The 11,070-nt window shown below is 39.7% G+C and overlaps 1 protein-coding gene across 1 annotated transcript in view; it reads right to left on the reverse strand.

Annotated features, from left to right (window-relative positions):
• CDK13 (cyclin-dependent kinase 13) overlaps window positions 1-11,070 on the reverse strand; it is a 166,060-nt gene that overhangs the window by 154,254 nt on the left and 736 nt on the right. The window contains exon 2 of the mRNA XM_006887619.1: window positions 10,565-11,058. Coding sequence (XP_006887681.1) covers window positions 10,565-11,058 — 494 coding nt within the window. The remainder of the gene's footprint in view (window positions 1-10,564; window positions 11,059-11,070) is intronic.

Below are 11,070 nucleotides of genomic sequence, written 5' to 3' on the forward strand. Positions count from 1 at the left end.
GCAAAACCTATACTTCGACCAGGAGGCAGTCATCAGAACAGAGGAAGGAAACACTGCATGGTTCAAATTTGGGAAGGGTATCCTGTTCTCCATACCTTTTCAATCTTTATGCAGAACAGATTATCGGGGAGGCTGGGCTCTATGAGGAGAAATGTGGCAACAGGACTGGAGGAACTGTGTTATGCTGATGATACAACCCTCTTTGCTGAAACGGAGGAGGACCTGAAGCAATTGCTGTGGAAGGTCAGGGACTGCAGTCTTCAGCATGGATTGAGGCTCAATATCAAGAAAACAAAGATTCTAACCTTTGGGCCGATAAGCAGCATCATAATGGATGGTGAAGAGATTGAGATTGTTCAGTTTTGGTTTGCTTGGATCCACAGTCAACACTCTTGGCACCAGCAGCCAGGAAATTAAAAGATATATTGCAATGGTTAGAGACCTCTCTAAAGTGCTAAAGTACAAAGATGTAAGTCTGAAGACTAAGGTGCACCTGATACATGCCATGGTCTTTGCAATCACTTGCTATGCATCAGCGAGCTGGACAATGACTAGGGAGGACAGAAGGAGAACTGATGCCTTTGAGCTGTGGTGTTGGAGAAGAGTACTGAATATACCATGGACTGCTAAGAAAACAAACAGGTTTGTCCTAGAGAAGGTGAAGCCGGGATGCTCCTTGGAGGCAAGGATTCTAGAACCTTCATCTGACATACTTTGGACATGTTGCAAGGAAGGACCAGTCCTTGGAGAGGGATGTCATGCTTGGGAGGATGGAGGGACAGCGCAGGAGAGGAAGACCCTCGATGAGATGGATTGATTCAGTGACTGCGGTAATGGGGGTAGGTGTGACGGAGATGGTGAGATTGGCACAGGATAGGACAGAATATAGGGCTGTTGTACATAGGGCGACTCAACAGCACATAACCACCACTAGTATAAAAATCAATGTATATGAACTTTTTAAGTAAAGCAGTATAAAACAAAAATTTCAATTTAAAGAAAAAAGAAATTAAAAGACATACTGCATTGGACAAACTGGCTGCCAAGAGCTATTTAAAATCCAATTGTTGTTAGCTATCACTGAGTCGATTACAAGTTAGAGCAACCCTAGAACAACATATCTGAACTGTGCCCTATACTGTGCCATCCTCATAATCATCAACATGTTCCAGCCCACTGACTGAGTCCCTTTGTCAAGCTATCTCTTTAAGAGTATTCCTCTCTTTCCCTGACCCTCCACCTTTCCCAGACATCTCATGATGTCTTTTTTCCAAATACTAATTACCTTCTGACAGTATGTCCCAAAGTATATGAGACAGTTTCACCATCCTTGCCTCTAAGGAGCACTCTGATTGTACTTCTTTCAAGACAGATGTGTTTATTCTTTTGTGAGTTAAAGGGATATTCAGTTACTCGAACACCACAACCCAAAGCTAACAATTCTTTTGTCACCTCTATCCACTGTCCCAACTTTCAGATGCACAGGAAGCAAATGAAAATGCAATGGATCTTAAGTCTTAAAACTTATTATCACCGGCTTTTCAGCACTTCGTAGAGATCCTAACAGCAGACTTTCCCAATGCAACACTTCTTTTAATATCTTGACTGCTCTTACCATGATTTTTTTCTGTGGACCCAACTAAAATACTATCAATGACAACGTCAATCTTTTCTCCATTTATCATGATGGTGCCTACTGGTCCAGCAATGAGGATTTTTGGGTTCTGCTGAATGTAATCCACGTGGAAGGTTACAATCTTTGCTCTTCTATAGCAAGTGTTTCAAGTCCTCTCACTTCCAGCAAGCAAAGTTGTATCGTCTGTGTAAAGCAGGTTTGCTGATGAGTCTCTCCAACCCATTCTTCAGAGCATTTAGCTTCTTGAGTTATTGAAGAACATTCCAACATATACATTAAAATATTTTCACTCTTATTAGATAACAAAGAAATATAAATAAAAATAAAACATTTTTTCAACTATTAGTATTAGGGGGCTATGCTGGCCTAGTAGTAAGGAACTGCACTGCCAACCCAAAGGCAAACAGTTCAAATCCACTAGTTGCTCCACAGGATGATGGCCAATCTATTCCTATACAATTTACCTATTCCACCTCTGTAACACATAACAAAAAAGCATTAGTGAGACTGAAAAGATTGGTGTCCTCATAGCACTGCAAAACATAAACTGGTGTGAGTTTTCATAAGGGCTAATTCTGACAAAGCACCAAAACTGTAAGCGTGCATTTATTTTTGGAGTCAACCATTTGACCCCGTATCTAATAAATATTTAAAGTAAAAGAGGTCATACACAAAAATAGGGAGCTCTGGTGGCTTAGTGGTCAAGGATTGTGTTGCCAACCCAAAGGCATGAGGTTTGAATCTGCCAGCTGCTCTGCCAAGAGAAAAATCAGCAATCTCCTACCATGGGATTTACTGCCTCTGAAAACCTGCTAGTGTCAGCTATCAGTTGATTCTGACTTGATAGCACATAACAAGAATATGCACAAATAGTTAGCTCTGGTAGCACAGTCCTTAGGGAGTTGAGCTAACCTAAAGGCTGCTAACTCTCTGGAGGTTTGAAATCTACCAGCCATTTCAAGAGAGAAAGATGAAGCAATGTCTTCTTATGCATTTAATAGCTTTGGGAAACTTGGAAGAGGGTCAGCTACAAGTTGGTTAAGACTCTACAGCAATGACTCTGACTGAATGCACAAAAATGTACCTGATTTATAAACAGAGAACAAAAACCAAAACAACTAAGCATTCATCAGAAAGGTCTGGTGGCCTAGCTGGTAGAGAGTTTCACTGCTAATCCAAAGGAAGGATTCACATCTACCATCTGCTGAGAAAAGAAAGATCAGCAATGTCCTCCCATGCAACTGACAGTGTTGAGACAACAATGAGACTGGAGTGATGAGAACTATCCAACAAAGAGACTTAGCCAAACAAGGTTTGAGAACACAAGCCACTAATAATAAGCTATCGGCTATTACATGTAAAAAAGATGGGCAATCTCTTGCAATTTACTGCTTCTGAAAACCTACTGGAAAGTCAACTCTGAGTTGGTTTCAGCTTGACAGACAGCACAGAACAACAACATACTATAGGGTACAAGGTATAAAAAAGTATTGTAGTATGTTTTCTTTTCTTTTAAAATCGTTTATGCCTGTGGACACATGCATGAAGAAGTCTGAGCAAAATGTTCATCAAACCGGTTGTTAAAGATGAACAATTTATCTAGAAATTGTAAAATAGGAACCTAAACTGCTTCTCCAAAAACACCATATTTTTTTTTAACTTTGAACAGTCAGTGATTTATTAACACTGTAAGTATTTTTAAAAACATTAAGAGTGATCATCTCACCCTTAGGCTTTTAAGTTCTTGTTTTTCTCTACTGATTAAAAAGATAACAGGCTTATGTTATCTTTTGTAAACAGGAAATAGGAATACTAAGAAATTAAATAACTCTGAAAGACAAGATAATTAACTTAATGTTTGCACACTGTGTGTGGAGTGTTGCTGTACAGGAATACCCAAGTGAAAGTGTCCCTGTGCAAGTGAAAATACAGAAACACAAAACTGCTCACCAAGCCATGTAGCTTTGTAAATTACCACTTTCAGCTTTCAGTTCCTGTCACTACCCTTTCTCATTTCCATTTAAGTTACATTTTTAAAATCATTATTTTATCTTCTAATTTGTTTTATTTTCAAAATATATTAATAACTAGATATTCCTGCAATTTACATGTATAGAAATTCAAGGAACAAAAAATTATTCCAAACAAGCAACACATCGGGTATTTTTACTTCTAACACCATACTTCAAAGGTTCTAAAGCTCTACCTATGAAACAAACCAACAATGGTCAAGGCAACAACAAAAAAACTTGAGTGATACAGTCAAAGAAAAAGTTCAGAATAAAAGACAAGATTAAGCACCATTACTTTAACCCATTTTTCAGAAAAATGTACAGTTATCCAAGATGGGAGGAGGGACCTCTTCCAAGAAAAATAGTTCACTTTTCTCAACTACTACAGCACAATGCAAATATATGCAGTAGGTCTGAATTCACGCTAGTCACTAAAGTGACTCTCAGTAGTGTGGATTCATGAAAACAAAAGTATGAGTTGAGGACAAGAAATTGAGATGAAAGCAAAAAGCAAATTGCAAAGCTGAAGTCATCACAGTAGAAAAGTTATTATAGTAAGTAACATGGAGAAACATTTTCATAGCATGATTTGAACAGACGATCAAGGACTATAGCCCACAATACGGACTGTATCTTAACATCAAGAAGATAAAATCCTCCCCACTGGATTAAACAAGCAGCATCATGCAAGACAGTGGAAAAACCTACGTTGTTAAAGATTTCATCTTACTTGGACCCACAATCGATAGTCAGGATCTCCTTGGTACGGAGATGTAAAACATTGAGCAAGTTTGTAGTCAGGGACCTCTCCAAATTACTGAGGAGTAATGATGTAAGTTTGAAGACTAAGGTGAACCTGATTCAGGCCTTAGTTTTTTTAATAATTTGCTGGGCATTTGAGAGCTGGACAAAGAACAAATATGACATACACATCTGAGAGCTGGACAATGACTAAGGATGACATACACATCTGCAAGCGGGACAATAAGGATGGCATATTCATCAAAGAACTAAAAAATGAATAACGATGACAGAAAACAAATTGATGCTTTTGAGTTGTGGTGCTGAAAGAAAGTACTGAATATCCTATTAAAAAAAAAAAGAACAAATATATCTTGAACAAAATGCAGCCTCAAAGGCACACTTTAGCATGCGTGCTCCTTGGGGGCAAGGATGATGAACTTTTTATCTCATACATTTTTGGCATGTTGTTAAGAGCAGCTATTCTTTAAAAAGGGATATCATGCTTGGGAAAAGTAGAAGTGATAAAAAGGAAAACACTTAATGAGATGGAATGACACAGTAAATGTGACAATGGACTCAATTAAGAAAGAGCTAAGAATTGCACAGGATAGGGTAGGATTCAGATCTGTTGTTCATAGGATCACTAAGAGCTGTACCTAACTCAATGACACCTAACAACATTTCCTTAAACAAATTCACTGACAATTCATAACTTCCATATGGTTTGCAAAAGATGATATTGCTATTTCTTACAGCATAACACAGGCCTATCTTACATACTTATTTAAATTCAGTGCTTTGGACCTAGAGAAGATAAGCCTTAAAAGATATGAGAACAGATCTGCTTTGTAGCATGCCAAAAGGTAAAACTTGCAGGAATAGGTGGAAGTTATAGTGAGGCAGAATTCTCTTTTAATATGATGAAATTCTAACAATTTAAATACATGGTAATTTAAATTTCTATAATGCCATATATTTAACAAAAACACACACTCTCATTCAATCCTTAATTTAAAAAATCAAGAAGTTTCCTGTTAGAGTTTAGGAAATATAGTCTCCAATAGCCTTGTTAGAAAACATTAACAACTTAAGACAACAATATTAAACTACTGAATTTAAGGTCAAAGAATATAGTCTTAAAGGGCATGTATATCAACTGGTAAAGCACAATTCATAAAATCCTCTATTCTGATAATTATTCTGTTAATGTTCTAGGGTCTTGAAAGTTTGCATGTGGCCACTGAAGAAGCAACTCCTGGTCTCTTCTTACACAGACAGGAGAATGAAGAAAACAAAAGACCTAAATAGCTAATGGACCAAATGAGCCACAATCTCCTCAAATCGAAGACCAGAAGAACTAAAACATTTCTAGCTACCACAACTGACCATTCTGACCAGGATCACAATGTAATAGCTCAGTTAGAATGGGTAAAAATGTAGACTAAAGTTAAAAACAAAACAAACTTACTGTTCTGAAGGAAATTGGAGGAACCATTGAGGCCAAGATAACCTAATTTGAAACTGAAGATACTTCCAGACACCACTATTCAACCAATTAATACCCAAACCCAAACCCATTGCTTGTGCACACCTATTTTGAGTCATGGTGACCTTCTATTAAGTTTCCAAGGCTGTAATATTTTAACAGGAGGAGAGACTGTCCATCTTTCTCCTACAAAGTGATTTTGGATTCAATGCTGACCTTAAAGTTGGCAGCAAACCATGTAATGCAGTATGCCAATAGGAATCTTTCCAATTGTATTCAGATGGGGAGGGCTTAAAGCACGGGTGCAAAAGATCAAAGACTACAGTATGGATTACGTCTCAACGTCAAGAAAAAGCAAAAATCCTCTCTTTGAGTCAAGAGGTAACAACATGACAGATTGAGAAATTAAAGAAACTGTCAATAATTTCATCTTACTTTGATCCACAATCCAAATAAATAAATAAACCTTCGTACTTATTGTTAAGTGCTGTCGGGTGGGGTACAATTCAGTGATGTTCTATAACTGCCATTGTTTCTCTAATGTCCACTGAGTTTCCAAAAGCCTATCATTAAAGATGTGGATGTCAATCCTGCTTCCAAACCTGTCTTAATCTGGGAGCTATACCAAACCCTGTCCACCATGGTAACCATTATGGCATTTGACACCAATGTTGAGTTATGATAGCAACTCCAAGTTATCTCAGTACAGCAAACTGACATACCAGTGCCATACCACTTGGAACTATGGTACTAGTAGTTAGGAAATCAAGACAAGTTGCACTGAGAAAGGAGAAAGTGTGCAGTCAGAGACCTCTTAAAAGTTCTGAAAAGCAAAGGATACTAGTTTAAGTATGATGGTATCAGGCCATGGTATTCTCAATTAGTTACTATGCATCTGAGAACTGGATAGTGAATAAAGACGGGAGAAAAAACTGATGATTTTGAGTTGTGATGCTGGAGCACTAAATATCCTGTGGTCTGCCAAGAGAAGAAACAAATATGTCTTGGGAAAAGTGCAACCAAGATGTTCCTTAAGTGGGAAGGATGGTAAAACTCTGTCTCACATACTTTGAGCATGTTGTTAGGAGAGGCCAGTCCTTGGAAAAAGACATCATACTCAGAAATACGGAGAGTCACCAAAGTAACAGAAGATTCTCAATGAAATGGACTGACAGAGTGACTCTACCAATGGCTCTAACGGAGACAATGAAGATGGCACAAGATAGGACAGGGTTCAGATCTGATGTTCATAAAGTCATTATGAACAATCTCAGCAGACAAATATTCAATTTGTATGCTGAACAAATCATTCGAGAGGCTGAATATTAAGAAGAGTGTGGGGCACTGGGATTGGAGGAAGATTCATCAACCATCTGCATTATGCAGATGACACAACCCTGCTTACCAAAAGTAAAGAGGACATGAAATGCTTGCTGTAGAAGATCAAGGACTGCAGCCTTCAATAGTGACTACATGTCAATAACAAAAATCCTCCCCACTGGACCAATAGGCATCATCATGACAGATAAAGACCGAAGCTGTCAACAATTTCATCTTTCTTGGCTCCACAATCAACACTCTTGGCACTTGTAGTCAAGAAATCAAGACGTATTGCATTGGGTACAACTGCTAGCAAAGATGTCTCTAAGATGCTAAGGATACGTGATGTCAGTTTAAAGACTAAGCTTCATCTGATTGAAGCCATGGGTTCTTCAATTACTTAGCATGCATCTCAAAGTGAGACAACAGTTAAGCAACACAGAAGAATCAATGCCTTCGAGTTGTGGTGTTGGAATAGTGAGTATCTTATTGACTGCCAAAACAGCATGTATGTCTTCATCTCTGATATTTTAGGCATGTCGTTAGAAGAGTCTTTAGGAAAGGTGCTCAGCAAGAGAGTAAGACCCTCACCAAGAAGGAACGACAACGTAACTGTAGCAATGAGCTCAACTATATCAAAGATGATGAGGATGTCAAACAACAGGCAAGGTCCAGATCCACTGTTCAGAGGGTCACTATGAAGCCTAGTCAACTCAATGGCACTTAACATAAGACAAAGGGCAATCAAAGATAAGAGGTAAAACAGGACAGGGAAAAATACAAGAATGAAAATGAGGAACTAAAGAGGTTAGCAATGACATATAGTGGGGACTACAACCAATGTCATGGAATAATTCGTGTATGAATTATTGATTAGAAAAACTACCATGCTTAGTAAACTTTCACCTAAAGCCCAAAGAAATACTTCAAAAATAAATAGAAAACACTGGCAAACCAAGACTCAAGTATCCAAAATAAAAAACAGGCTGATTCAAAGTAAAAAAACTTCCCAAGTCTAGATACATTCAAGCACATACCAACTGGTCATCTTTCAGAAATAATTGATAATGTATTCTAAAGATCTAATCCTTTAAAACTACAAATAGTGAATTAATTACCATGAAAAGACTCAATAATGAATGGTCCTCTAGAATGCAAGAAGCTGGGAAGGTCTCTGGATCTGTCTTCCTGTTGGCTATATTCCATTTCCTAAAACAAACAGTATCTGGCATATAACGTGCTCAATAAATAAGTATTTGCTAAATATGAATGAGCTCTGGTAGTATACCATATTACATCTTATGCTGCTAATCAAACTTCAGAGGTTCAAATTCATTAGCTGCTCCTAAAGAGAAAGAGGAGTAATTTTTTCCTGTACAGATTTACAGCCTCACAAACTCACTGGAGGCTATCTATGAGCTACTGGCAACTTCACCGCAGTGGCTTGGTTTGGGTAAATATGAATAATCCTATCACCACTAAATGAAGCACCTCCATAAAGTTCCTATTAGCTAAAAAAACCTGGTAACCACAACTTTCTCTACTCTTAAAACTGTTACCACACTTAACATTGAGACCGAAGGTCCTAAAGCTCAGGGGGAAGAGTCAATAATGTGTTACACTGGTAAACAAAAGGGTTTGCATGTCCAGCAGTTTAAATCCACCAACAGATGGACAGGAGAAAGATCAGCTGTCTACTCCTATTAAGATTTACAGCCTAGGAAGCCTGACTATGAATCAGAACCAACAGGATAGCACTAAGGGGAAGATACAGTCCTGAAACTTAATTTCATTATTTTGAAAAGCAAATTCTATTACCACTAAAATACTATCACTCCAAGTAAAACATAAAACCTAAAATACTATCACTCCAAGTAAACATAAAATTTTAAAACGCTAAATTTGGTGAAATGACTTTTAAACAATACACACTGTTTAAGGCATCAACTACCTTTCAAAGTGTACTGCACACAGCAATATTAAAGAAACTTACACAGCTATGTAAATGTCAGCTTAAACGCAATTTCTACCCAGATCTCTACTCATATCTCAATTTCACAAACACTAGACTGACACTTCAAAAAGATCTTAAATTTTATAGGTACACGTCTAATGAGAATTCAACATAACCTAGACTTTGAGGTACTTAAAAGTCACATAGTTTCATTGAAAACAAAGATCAATAGGAAAAGAATAAACAATCCAAGTATCATCTTGTAATATTATTAAGGCCTAAAATTTTAATATAGAATGTAATACAGAATACTACAGCCTATAAAAAATTAAGTTCTTTTAATTCCCTCTGCTCAAACAAGTATTTCAACACATTATGTTTTTCCAAAAACAAAGATTTATAGTAATTCCACTAAATTATACATTTAAAAAATTTCTGAAAGTTCTAATTCTTAAAAATCTAGTTAACTTTAAATCAGGTAATTAGTTTCTAACAATGCAAGAATTCACTAAGACATTCACTTGCATAACACTGGATTACAACAACTATTTTATACTTTACAGTATTACTATATTTTATATTATTAGCAACATGATGTTCTCTGCCAACACAAGAGACTACAATATTGCCATACTGTTCTTTCTAAAATTATGATTTTCAGAGATCAGATAGAAAACTATCCCAGTTAAGAATATCACACAATTATTTTCTTGTCCTCAAATTCCTAAACAAGCTTTTACTTAAGTTTTTCTCATATTCTGAAAAAATAAACTTTACAGGAAGGCTGCTTTTCTTATCACTGAATTTTACGAAGCGTTGCAATCTATACCCAACTCTGACATCACAACGTTATTGTGATTCCCGTTTATGTCACTGCTCCAGTGCACTCCATTCTTCAATTTCCAACAACAAAACTTTTAAGTTTTCCAAATGAAAAGAAGTCATATCATCTTTAGGTTTACCCAAACCAGTTACATTTAAAAAGCAAAGGGAAGCTGAGAGAACTGTTAATGTGTGAACTCAACAAGTTAAAAAAATTTAAGCCTTCCTTAGAAACCTCTCCTCACACCTGCAAGAGGGGCTATGGACCCGTCGTTTTGTCTCCGCACCCCAAAAAGGCTCAGGCCCGCACGAGCGCCTCTCCCCACTTCACTCACTCCCTGTTGTCCAGCCAGAAATGACCCACAGCCGTGGGAGACTGCGCATCTTTCTTTCGCCGCTGAAGATTCGAACCCCCGGCCTCAGGGTTGGCAGCGCTGCTCCTCCCTCAACCACCAGGCCTCCCCGGTCTCAGGAGAGCCCCGTGTAAACCCCACCTCCAAGCCTCCGCCGGACACCGGGGTCAGCCGCGGCCAATCACCCCGTCCCCGCGAGGGCGCTGTGGTCAGCCGGGCCGGACCAGCACGACTCACCTGACGACCGGGCTGTAGGGACTCCGCGAGCGGCGCCAGCTGCTGCTGCTGTAGGGGCTGGGGGACACGTCGCCACCCCGCTCGTACGAGCTGTGGCGGCTGTAGCTGGGCGAGCGGCGGCGGCCGTAGGGGCTCGGGGAGCGCGCCGCGCGCCGGGAGTAGGGGCTCCCGCCACCTCCCGCCGGGCTGGGCGACTTGCGGCCGCGCAGACCCTGCGAGGCCCGGTGCGACACCGGGCTGTCGTCGCGGCCGCCCAGCGGGCTCGGCGAGCGCTGCCGCCGCCTGTAGGCCTTGGGCTCGGCCTTGTCCTCCCGGTAGGCCTTGGGCGGCTCCTTGTAGGCCGAAGGCGGCTCCTTGGACGACTTAGTCCGGCCTCGGTGGCCCTTCGGGTCCCGGTCCTTGCGGCCGCTGCTGCTGCTGGACGTGGCCGAGGCGCTCTTGCGGCGCCCGCTGCTGCTGCTGCTGCTGCCGCCGCTCTTGGCGGCGTCGGCGCGCTCGTCAGCGCC

The sequence above is a fragment of the Elephantulus edwardii genome, unplaced genomic scaffold, assembly GCF_000299155.1.
Source record: "Elephantulus edwardii isolate Elephantulus edwardi_28Jun2011 unplaced genomic scaffold, EleEdw1.0 scaffold00059, whole genome shotgun sequence".
Lineage (NCBI taxonomy): Eukaryota > Metazoa > Chordata > Mammalia > Macroscelidea > Macroscelididae > Elephantulus > Elephantulus edwardii.